Source organism: Zerene cesonia, chromosome 10 (assembly GCF_012273895.1).
Source record: "Zerene cesonia ecotype Mississippi chromosome 10, Zerene_cesonia_1.1, whole genome shotgun sequence".
NCBI lineage: Eukaryota > Metazoa > Arthropoda > Insecta > Lepidoptera > Pieridae > Zerene > Zerene cesonia.
Window position 1 is genome coordinate 3,187,642 of NC_052111.1, and position 12,613 is coordinate 3,200,254.

A 12,613-nucleotide genomic window follows, 5' to 3' on the forward strand; every position below is an offset into this window, starting at 1 on the left:
TTAAAACTCTATTAGTGTTTATTTAGTTAGTTTCCTATATTACTTGCGTAGAATCTATATATTTACTTTGGAACTGTCGTTTTATTATTGAATAGAATTAATACAAGACAAAGATAAAGGAAATGTTAGTGGGTATTTATTGGGTAACATCAATAAAATACGTGCATTTTCAAACTTAATGTATTTAAGTTACAAAAATATTATGTACACCTCTATATAACAATAAACCGATCACAATTTAGCACATTATAACCTATTTGAGCAACAACGTTAACAATTCAATATATCAGCCCATTTATACTTACACCTAACCTAAAATTATTCTTTGTAAAAGTCTTCTATGAGGTCTATGTATTTCTCGTACACAACGTTTCTCTTGATCTTCAGTGTTGGTCCTGATATAAATGAATACATATTAATAAAATCGGGATTATAACGTAAGCAGACATATCGCTTATCGTTTTTATCTATATTTATTCTTTATCATTCGGAAACTAATGACTCAGCGGTTAGATCGTAGATACAGTTTAATGGAAATTGTACCAATACAGTATTTAATAATTAACTTCATAATCCATATTTTGGTTTAGGTAAGAGGATTTATGGATTCATTTGTAACAAAAAAGGTGACTTCTTTAAACACTTAAATGTTCTGGATGGAGATAAGTAGAGTCTATGATATATTTATTGTTTTCACTTCGTTCTACTGATACAATATTAGGTATATGAAAGCAAAAGTTAAAATTTTTCTTTTCAAAATTATAAAGCACGATAGAACCAAAAAGAATATTTCTTACCCAATTCACCAGTATTAACAGAGAAGTCAGCTGGCAAGATGGTGAATTTCTGTACTTTTTGCGCGTTTGATATGGCTTTTTTGTTTGCGCGCGCTATTCCTTCTTCGATAGCTTTGTGAACCTGATAATCATTATATAAATTAAAAAATGAAAACATGCATAAGGTCATCGCAAAGAAAAAAATAAATATTGGATAGTTTTAGGATAGTGAAGTAATCTATTAAGGATTGTCGATTTATCTACAATATCAACTAACGTTATAATACATACGGTTTTTTCGGTTATAGATAGTAGGTATCAACGAGTAAATAATTGTATGTATTGAGTAATAGAGATAAAGTATATCAATTGGATCTTTGAGATAGAGCTGAGTAATTTTTATAACCTAACATTTTTATGATTGTGTTTTTGTCATTTGCTATTATTGAAAAAATTATGTTACTTACCAGGGGATCTTTGGTCTTGACAATTTCGCTGATAGTGGTGGCCTTACTGCCGAGGCTGTTCACCCACTTCTGCGTTCCCAATTCGAGCTCGTCTAATGGATCACCACTTTGTGGATCCACTTTCGCCTGCAAAATTAATATAGTTATAAATAAAGATAACATATACTGTTTAGAAAAAAATATGTACAATGACTTCTGGCCAGAAAGTAGGTAGTTATTGAATCATGCTTGGGACTGCAGTGTAAAGAAGCCTTCATAAATTTAAAATTCAATGTTAAAAATAAACTGCCTTGATTCCATTTTTTCACTTTCATCGTCATCACATTTTCATTTTCTCAATCATTTTGAAATTTTGAATTGACAGCATTTGAACGTTTCAAGGTACTTGTTTCTTACTTTTGATTAAATTTCGATCAAAATCACCGTAGGTATGTATATTTTTTGCTTTTTCGAAATATTGAGGTTGACGCGCCAAATGACGTAATTTTTTCCTGTGCCTAAACGAGCGCAACAAGTACTTAGCACTCCCAAGCCAAGCTTTGTAAACATTGTAAATCCTTCTATCGCTTTGTAAACATTGTAAATTCTTTTCGAGTATATTTGGTTTTCTTAAGTATTGTTATAGATAGATTTTTCAACACGATAATGAGATTAAAATTAAAAACAGTGAGTTGAATAATTCACAAAAATTATATAATGCAAATATGTAATCGTTGTAGAGACGTCAGAACTTTTTTTTTGTATTTCTTGTATTCTGTCAAAGCCGAATTTGGCAAGGCCGAATGTGTTTTACTCCACCGTATGAATGTTGTCATCATATTTAATTTCTCCAAAAATATTTCAAAAATATTTTCTGTGGTAACAATACCTTAATCAAGAAACGTTTTTTTTTTCTTTCGTGGTTATAAAATTAAATAATATCAATTAAAGGTTCAGCTCAGAAACCTCAATGCGAACCGTAGAAGCGCATACCTGAGAATAGATGATATGTAGATGAGAAAGTACTGTTTGCAGATGATCCCTCATTATTTAATGTTGAGAGCTATGTCCCATATGTTGTGTTAAATTAAACTGCTCTTTTACGCATAGCCAATTGGTTTCAGCGAATAAATTATGCAAAAAAATGTATTGAATTCATCGATCATCGATTTGCTAAACGAATTTTAATGAAACTCTTCAATTATATAGTTTATAGATCAAAATAATACATACCTAGGCTAGTATATTTTTTTTTGTCTTTTTGTATCAAGCCAGTCAGAAAAAATTTAAACCTTTGGAAGCTATTTTGCGTGCGCTGCGAAACCGTTGGATATACATAAATATAACGTACTGTAAGATTAACTATTTAAGACAAGGATCTTAAAAAGTTAAACAAATTCTGCGACAGCCTATCTTCTATACCTTTTATATGGAAGCCACTAAGGCCAAAATTGTGAACCATAAATACAATTAGTTTGGGTATTTCCCAGAAATCACATTTTAGAATATTTATCAAGCTCTTATCGATCGAAATCAATATATTTGTCGCTTTAAGTATTTAATGTAGATGGACTTTGTCTTTTGCACTTGGTAATTTGACCGCATAGCTAAAAAGTTATCACGATATGGATCTCGAGCTATGGTTGAAATGTGAACGTAGCATGCTACAAAGTTTTGTGACAAATATCTTGGAATGTATTTTTTATACAAGTTAAACGCACGAAGCTGCGGGCAAATGCTAGTCCTACTAATATTATAAATACGAAAGCATGTGAGAGTATGAATGTATATATGTTTAAGAATCAGGGATGGAAGCTTATGCCATGACATATTTTTTGAGCATGCGGGCAAAGTTGCGGGCAGCACCTAATATAAAACAAAGTTAGATGTGTAGAGCACCTTGAGCGTGACAAGCAGGGCGAGGAACTTGCGTTTGTCGCCGACGAGCACCGCGTAGCCGAGCTGCGGCAGCTCGCCGTGCACCGCCTGCTCGATCAGCACCGGCGCTATGTTCTCGCCGCCCGCTGTTATCAGCAGCTCCTGTGCGATGCGAACGTTGTGCACGGTTTTATTTAAGGTTTTCAAGTTTAAAAATTCGTTAAGAGTTTCTACAAACCAATTTTTCAAGTTTGTCGAGATTTTGGGTGTTTATATCCGATAAGTCAATTTAAAACTAAAAATCACTAAATTACTATGCATATTGGTCATGAGTTAGAAGTGGGGTAAGTAACGCCACTTTTTTATAGTGATTTATTTTTTATTTCAACTTTCATTAGAATGGAGTTTTTCACTAAAATATAAAACATTTACTCCAATAACACCTTAGTTTTTTGAAATAGTTGTTTAATAAGAAGGTAGGTATGTGGCAAATTTCAAAAAAATCCTAAGGAATAAATATTTACAGATCGTAAAATATTAAGATTAATAAAATTTGCTAATGTAAACTGTATGTAAAACAATCAAAATGCTAGCAGAATAATATCTATAAAAAATCTGACCTTAATTCTTCCAGTAATATAGAGCAAGTTCTGATTGTCCAGCCTTCCGACATCTCCAGTCATCAGCCAGCCCTCAGAATTAAAGGTGGCTCTAGTTTTCTCTTCATCATTGAGGTATCCCATGAACACATGACGGCCTCTAATCAAGATCTCACCGGGTCCATTCACGCTTTGTGAACCACCAAAACTGGTCTCAGTACCTTCCATAATTTCTCCCGCTGAGTCCAACTTGAATCTAAAAAATGGATTACAATTAGGTCAGTTCAAAAGTCTGTGAAAAAGTGTCCCAAATATGGAGACATTTCTGTGGATCGCATGGAAAATTTTAAATATTTAATGGCAACATTATTAAGATTCACACTTACTTGGGATAGCAGCCAAGCGTATGCGCACCAGACGCTTCACTCATACCGAACGCGTCCATGATCGGAATGTCCAAAGACAAGAAGAACTTCTTGATATCGGGTGAAAGTGGAGCAGCCGCAGTAACAAACAGTGAACATTGGTCAAATCCCAGAGATTCACGAACTTTATTAAATACTAGCGACTTCGCCATCTTGTAACCACAGGTTGTACCCTCATACCTAAAAAAGGATGGTTTTCAATACTTTTGCCGATGTTGGTAGATGATATTTTGAGACCTTCATATTTCACACGCTTTCGGGGTGACATGCAGTCATGCGTCGCACAAAACTGCTTACTATAAAACGTATATCGAGTGTTCAGCTTATTCCTACATGCTACACATGCATAAACATTTCCAATATTTTAGGTTTTGGCATATTATATAACGAGGAATTCTAATTTATACAGAGAGAAATAAATGAACTGGACCACGTTGCCAGATCAACCCATTAAATTTCCATCAGAGTGCATTAATACAGAGGTATCATGCAATTGCAAGGTCACCACTACGTACCAAAATCGTATCATTTCCATTATGGTAAAATCAACTGGAAGGCCGACCATACCAGCTGAGAAGGCACTAATTAAGAAATGTTCATTAGAGTATGCTTGTCTTAATTACACTCATAATTAGACGGATTTAAAGGATTTGTAATACTATGGTCTGTTGATATACCTAATATAATACAGGTCACATTTAGATCGGTCGTATAGAGAAAATCGAAAACTAAATCTTACGAAGTACGATTGTTCTGTTTTTAGGAGCCATGACGTCGAATTTAGTGACAAAAAGTCTCATACCTTTAAAAAATTACTAAAATAAAAGCGTATGGAAATCCGTATGTTTTGAATCATCTTTGACATCTTTGATTTGATTATGATGTAATAAGCGCCAAATGTATCTCATCAGCTTCGTTGTAATTTAGTTATAACCATTATCAAACATTAATCAAAAGATATAAAATTTTATTATCATTTATCAATTACGTCAATAGTAGAATTTTATATTGTACTTATATTACAATATGTCAAAAAGGGTATAATTAGTTACAATAATGATATAGTACTTAGATAAATGTATGTGTTGGTAGGTACCTATTGCGAATTTTATCAGTTATGAGAACTCTATAAGATGATAGTTTTCAAATAAAATTACAATAGCAGTCATAATTTAAATTAAAATTTGAAAGACTTCGATAAGAATTAAACAATTATTTTAATGTGAAATAAAAAATTCAAACGAATCACTTTTAAAGAAGTTTAAATTAGCTATTAAGTTTTTGTGCTATTCATAACCAAATAGTTACATGTAATCTTTTTTTTTTAGTTTTGGGTATAATTAATAGGTTTCCAATTATTTTTAGGTATATAACCTAACAGTTACCTAACAGTGCCTTTATATATATTCAAACCACTTAAAACATGTACTTTTATATTGGTTGGTCACTACTATTTATACATTTCCGATATAGGATCGTAAGTCATTCGTTAATTCTAGACAGTCAGATTGTGTACCCTTATATTTTTGTGTATTTACATTCACCTAAGGTAGGTACTGTACTGAACTAAAAGTATGTACCATAAAGTTGGTTAATTTAATCTAAGTCTGACAGGTATAGGGTCATCATTAATCCCTTATGCAAATGGTAATATTTGAAGTCACAACTGTATAAAGTTGGTACGTCTGTGCTGAGATTGGGCGGCTGAAAAAATCAAACAGTAATTCACATTTATCTCCTACTCTTTTCTCTCAACTCACCCGTCAATCCTAGCCATATGGTGTTTGGTTCCCTTATCCTTGGCCCAATTGGCGATATATTTCGTCATGGCCCCTCTGGAAGCCCCCACCGCCATTATACTTTCATACATCTTTTCCCACACTCTTGGTACTCCCATGAACCTAAAAAAAATAATCATGGAATTATATCTGAATATATATCAATTATTCGAGAATATTAGAATTTTAATTGTTAATTATAATAATGATCTATGACTATGACCTAATACTAACGTGTTTTAATGTAGGTGATTTTAACTTATAGAATATAAATGGTTATGTAACCAGTATGGACTGGTTGTATTAAATAAATACATCACATTATTTTCTTAAATTTATTATACCGTATATACTAATGTACAATATTTTTTTTTGTTTAAAAGTATAATTTAAAATATTTTTTTTGCTTGTTTATTCAAATGATTGTTTGTGCATTCAATTCACATGACTTTGGAATTTAGAAACTGAATTATACCTAAAGTTTAAACTGAAGACTAAAATGCTCACATTACGATTATGTAATGTTAATGTTTACAAAATACTTATCATATAATATCTATATATACATAGGTTATTTCCTCAAAATATACCTAGTTCTTGCCTGAAAAATAGTAATAATATTTAAAATTATTTACCTAGTGGGTCGGACTTCTCTTAGTGTTTCAACTAAACTTCCCTTTAATGCATCAGGTTGTGCGAAGAACACCGGCACAGCACTGCCCAATGTAATATATATGTCCATTACCTGTGCAAATTGTTGCATTTATTATTTGTTGGGTATGTTTCATAAACAAATACATCCAGACTAATATTATAAAGACATTTGGTTTTTGTGTATATATATATGTAATGATTTCACACAAAAACCTGACCGGTTTCCAATATTGCTTTTCGCCAGTAGGAAGCTGCATCTTCACTGAGGGACATAGGCAATGTCGTTAAATATTAAATGAAATTCCTAATTAGTCGGTTTAACAGTAGTTCGTACATAGAGCTAGTAAATAAACAGCAGAGTTGAATAAAACAAATACACTTTATTTATTTACAATCAAATTACTCCCTGAAAAAGAAGGTTTTTCTTACCTGTGCAGCAACATGGCTAAGTGGTAGATAGGTTATAACGCGTTCCAACGTCGGCTTGATTTTGTCAACTCGTAAAGTGGCGGAGTGCGCGTCCCAAGTGAGATTGTCATGCGATAACATCACAGCTTTTGGTGGACCCACTGTTCCAGACTATAAATAATAATAGCTATAAAAAAAACTAAAAAAAAAAATCAGAAGAGAATCAACGAATTATTTAATCCTGTCGATTCTAATCAGGATAATAGGATAAACTCAAACAATTGCCTTTTGAAATATTATAAATGAAGGGACAAAAATATGATATGAACGCAAATAAGTTTTAAGAACTTAACAAACGCTACGCACGATTCAATCTATTCCTTATAACAAAAAGTTTTAATGGGGAATGAACCCACTTCCTCAGACCTAATATTTAGGATGACTATGGTCGTCATTAACTAAGATATTAAAATGTATCTCAATCCATGATACTGGGGTAACACCAGATGGATAATACTTGGTTTTTGAAAGTCTTACGTGGAGACACAGGTCCAACACGCAGAAGCCATTTATACTCATATGTATAATCATCATTATCAGCCCACATATGTTCCCACTGCTGGGACACAGGCCTCCTATGAGGGTTCAGGCCATAATCCACCATCAAAATGTAAAACTAGGAAAAACATTTTAAAATAGGACAGAAGAATAAATATTTATTGAATCATTCACTATCCTACTTCCTGAACCATTTTAAATGTCAGCGCCGTACACGCCAAGTCAATCAACACCTACCCACGTATGACGTAAAATCGAACCACTATATATCGATGAATCAAATGTCACATACAAACACAATGTAATGGATAAACAAATAAATCTTTAAATACCTAACGTAGACACGTGCGACTGAATACTTACGGTATAAACGAGCGTGCAGCATTCGTTGACGGAAATAGTCTTCAGTACGTTGTCTAATTGCGTGTCTGGCTCCTTGGCGCCTATGTCCAGAAGTTGTTGCCACTATTGGTAAATGAATTAATGTATTTGCACGGATTGCTTTTGTATGTTATTGATATAATTGTGTATAGCTATTGATATCGGGTTTTATGGTAAAATCGTTTAAACCATTTTTTTTTTTTTATTTTATTGAAATTGTTATCAATGTCAACTCGGCTAAATCTCTTTCAAAAATAGAAATTGTGTATGAAATAAACTAAAATCATTACTTAAGACCATCGAAGAATTCAATTAGCAATTTTTTTTTAAATTTCTTGAACTCTATATATTTCTAAACAAATATTTAATTGTTATAATCAACTAAATTATAACCAAGCTTCTTACACTGTATACGCCAGGTATCGACGTGTCCACCGTGCCCTCCCATTGCACGATTGCCTTCAAATGCTTCAAGCGGCTCTGTATAGACAATATCTTCTCCAGCTGTTTCTTATCCTGTACCGCGCATATGTTCGCTCGAGACGACTCAAGGCAGTGGAAGCATGCTTCTGCTGAGTTCGTTGTGTATATACCAGCTGCGTATCCACTGAAAGTTTATTATTATTACCTATATTGTGTTTGGTGAAGTCTTCTTCTGTTTCATTCGGAGCTATACTCTTACTATACTCTATATATATACTCTTCTTCGCCTTTCGATATCCATTAATTATTCCCTTTATCCCGATAAGCTGGCAATTTTTACAGAGATATAATGATGATAGCTCTACAAATATTTTTAAGTTGCTCTTCTCTCCTTAATGTTTGATAGAAGGCTTGTGTTAAGTGGGAACCAATACGTACTGAAGAAACAAGTACATCAACATTTTTATTATATTCAGGATACTAACTGTCACCTTTTCCTACTTTGCCCTATGTCTATTAGTCTATGTCGCCTTCTTTTCAATAGATAACTAGTCCGTAACTGGATAAGCGATACGATTTAACGAGAAAATAAACATTTGTAAAGTGGTAATATTAAAAGCTACATATCTCCAAAGGGATCAACTTATTGGAAAATTTTCATCTTGATTAAAAGACGAAATAATAATTTAAATAATAATACGCGGTGTTATCTATTTATGATATAAAGGAAACGTTATTTCACCAATATAAGATAGATAAATAAATGTGATTGAGTAGATTGTATCATAATATCATTTTATAATCATTAAAACTTAAAAGTGTTACCCGGCGTGGATAGCGGCCAAATCAGCTATGAACCATTCTTCAGAATTGAAGCCAAGGATGCAAACAGAATGGCATCTCTCTAATCCCAGTTTTAAGAAAGCCTTTGCGATTGTTCGAACCTTTGCCTGGTATTGTCTGCAAAGAAATAGTACAAAAACTTTATGTGTATTAAATATAGTACGTATGTAAAAGTCATTGTTATAGAATATAAATATTATCAATTCTTACACGCAGGATATAAACATTAAGTAAGCACAGAGACTTAAAGGGTAACCTTTATAATATTAGTAATATTTTATAATCTTTAGTAGGTATAATAATGTAAAGCTGACGAGTGTGTTTGTTTCTTTGAGCGTATTGATCTCAGGCACTATGGGTTCGAACTTGAAAAATTTGTGTGTTAAATAGTCCATTTATTAAGGAAGGCTACATTTAAACCGTAAGTAAAACAGCGAGGCACACCTAGTATATAAATGAAAGTCGTGTTAGTTATACAACTTATACCTTAACGGCTGAACGGATTTTAATAACTAATGACTTATTGAATTTGCCTCCATTCGGTCTAGGATAAAAGTGAAGGCTAGTGTCCCCTAGTAGGGTATGAGGCAGATGATGTACATCTGTTTCACTGATCGATTTTCTTTATGGACAAGTAGGTGATCAGCCTTATGTGTCCTGCCAGACCGAGACTTTTTTTTTGCGTCCCCACCGGGAATAGAACCCAGGACCCCTCGGTTCTAAGCTCACGCGCTAACCACTGTACCAAGGAGGCGGTCTAGGATAATAACTGTTAAATATTTGAAAAGCTTCCAAAAAGGGACCCGCCGTGAGCAGTTACTACACAAAGCAAAATCGCAAGAGTGCTCGCAAAGATTTTCTATCGATACCTAGGTGTTGGTTTGGTGGGTGTTGGTTTCAATAATTATATTCTAAGGAATATTGTTAATATATTAATTGACTTTTTTTCGAATTGTTCCAATAACAGGGCACTAGAGAGTAGAGACACAATATAAATTTCACCCTTTAATAAAACTTTCAACTGAGTTTCCGGACTTTTCTTTAATATCTTTATCTTTTGAGTCATTTTTAAAAGATAAAAGTAAAATAATACATATTTATTTATAAATACATAATCAATAATAATTGGTAATTGGATTACATATGATAAAGCATTGTACGTATCTACTATACCTTCATAACAGTTACGTGGAAAAAAACTCATCGATTTATTCTTACATCACTAATTTACAAACAGGCAAATATTAGTAAATACAAATAGGACAAAATAACTTCAATCAAATTATGACCAAAAAGACAGTACACCAATTAAAAATATCATATCAAATTTAATGTTATTTAATTTTAGGTCATTTAAATTTCTATATATTGGAACGGGGTGTGACTGTTAATCGAGAAAATCGATATTTTCTATCACACGATTAATTATGATTGTGAATAATTTGACTTGATATAATGTGATAATGATTGTATCAAAATCCCCTCTTGGGCTCCTTTCATTATTAGGTTTAAAATTGCAATTTAGAATGCGCGTTATATCTCACCAGACTCACCTAAAAGTAATGCTTTCCCATTTGCCATTACGTTTTGAAACTAAGGCTTTTTCGTCGGGGTACCTAGCGACCGTTCTACTGAGAAGACCAGGTACTGATATTGGTGGTTCTGAGGCCGCTCCTCTTGGAGCTATTCGCAACTTGACGTGCCCACCGGGGGTCCAGCATATGTATTCATCTGCTGGTATCACTTGATCCGGTCCTGATTAACGTTAATATTGTGATTAAAGTAGGTAATTAACTAATGGAACAGGTAAGTAATATGTAAATCATTACCAAAGAAAATTATAGTATAATCCAATTAAGTAAATAATTCATAAAAATATTGTATATACGCAATGAACAATATAATGCAATATTGGTAACCGTAAAATTTTATATTATTCTCAGAAGCTAGCACAAAATTGTTACGAAAAGAACACTTTATAATCATAAATTGTATAATGAAATGCGTTATTAATTTTTTTATTAGACTTAAATATTTTTTTTTACAAATGATTTGTATCCATAACCTCGAACTTGCGAATATTATTTATTCCCTATAACAAAATTCTGTTAGAACAAACAGGATATTGGATGAAGTACGACGTAATGAACTTCCTCACAAATATTTACCTTAAGTATGTTATTGTCCATCAAAATGGAGTGAATTAAGCAATTTATCGTCGTTTATTCACATGTATCGTGTGAATATAACATTTATTTAATAAACGACTTATTCAAAGAGTCATTTGTTAGAAATAAAAAAAATGTATAGATACCTAATGGCTTACGGGCATGGCGTAAAAGAACTAAAATTGTGTAAAATAGTACTAATTAAGACAACCCCGAATTTTATTTCTGATATTTTTTTGGCTTGATATTAACCAACTGGCTACACAATCGCAAATTAATGTGTAAAATGTACCTATAATATATTTTTTATTAATTTTTATTTAACACAGTACATTCGTAATAACAAGTTAACGACGTAAAATTATCAAATATTGGAGTAATTTCTAAACATTTTGTTTACGATTGAATATTTTTCTATTGAATATTTAAAAACTACTTACCATTTAAATATTTTTCATTGTCAATTCCATTAGCAACGAGCATACTGGTAACTTTCTCTTCGACTCCGTTTTCCACGTTAATTGAAGACTAATCCTGATGATGTAATTATAATGTTACAACTGAATTCTTAATAAAACTTTTCGACAAGGCAATACAAAAAAAAAGGTGTTACAACAAAGGCCGCAAAGCGTCAACGAAGAACCAATTCGCAATTCTGACTACTTTTATAATTATTACATATTGTTTATCTGCAGTTACCTAGTTAATTCTTAATCTTCTGCTTATCGTCAATGGAGATATGTAGCTACGTATTGCAGTATGGCAAATCCAGAATTTCTTTCCTTATTTCTTTAAATGAATTTTTTTAAGTATTATAATTGAAATTGATTTTCCCAGTGGAGTTCCCAAAAGACAAACTGCAATTCATATAGGTATAAATATATAGCTCTAGAAGTTCTTTCCAAAGTCTTAGGTTAGAAGCTTAGACTTATGTATGTGTATAATATTCGCGTAAAATCAAATACAAGCAAAGAAAATAATATGTAAAACAATGACATTCGTATAGTTTTGTTTTTTATTATTACTGTGTGTAAACAACATAAAATCTATCTGTATAATAAGAGTGGCGTGACTTTTTTAATTAAAGTTCTATTGTTTCGAAAATCCTCCGTTCTTGCCGTGAGAAAATTTAATTATAATATATAAGTAATATACTGAAACGGTTTTTTATATTTTTTTGTCTTTTTTCTTCAGTAAGTTGTAGCAGAGGTAACTTTTCGCCAGCCAATTGTTTTTTTTTATGTGAATGTCAACTAAAAGTTAGGACGCGGCTGAA

General features: G+C 32.2%; 1 protein-coding gene across 3 annotated transcripts in view; it reads right to left on the reverse strand.

The window, feature by feature from the left end:
- Nucleotides 1-164: 164 nt before the first annotated feature.
- The window catches only part of LOC119829599 (long-chain-fatty-acid--CoA ligase ACSBG2-like), a 16,637-nt gene continuing 4,188 nt past the window's right edge, over nt 165-12,613 (reverse strand). For 2 of the 3 annotated variants that reach the window (XM_038352186.1, XM_038352185.1), the window contains exons 2-16: nt 11,778-11,871; nt 10,723-10,924; nt 9,152-9,286; nt 8,309-8,510; nt 7,886-7,987; nt 6,986-7,135; nt 6,538-6,647; nt 5,885-6,025; nt 4,640-4,705; nt 4,086-4,304; nt 3,721-3,955; nt 3,122-3,262; nt 1,244-1,369; nt 798-918; nt 165-395 (exon numbers count right to left, since the gene is read on the reverse strand). In XM_038352186.1, coding sequence (XP_038208114.1) covers nt 319-395; nt 798-918; nt 1,244-1,369; nt 3,122-3,262; nt 3,721-3,955; nt 4,086-4,304; nt 4,640-4,705; nt 5,885-6,025; nt 6,538-6,647; nt 6,986-7,135; nt 7,886-7,987; nt 8,309-8,510; nt 9,152-9,286; nt 10,723-10,924; nt 11,778-11,820 — 2,070 coding nt within the window. In that variant the 5' untranslated portion in view covers nt 11,821-11,871 and the 3' untranslated portion in view covers nt 165-318. The remainder of the gene's footprint in view (nt 396-797; nt 919-1,243; nt 1,370-3,121; nt 3,263-3,720; nt 3,956-4,085; nt 4,305-4,639; nt 4,706-5,884; nt 6,026-6,537; nt 6,648-6,985; nt 7,136-7,885; nt 7,988-8,308; nt 8,511-9,151; nt 9,287-10,722; nt 10,925-11,777; nt 11,872-12,613) is intronic. The other variant, XM_038352187.1, reaches the window with a different exon arrangement.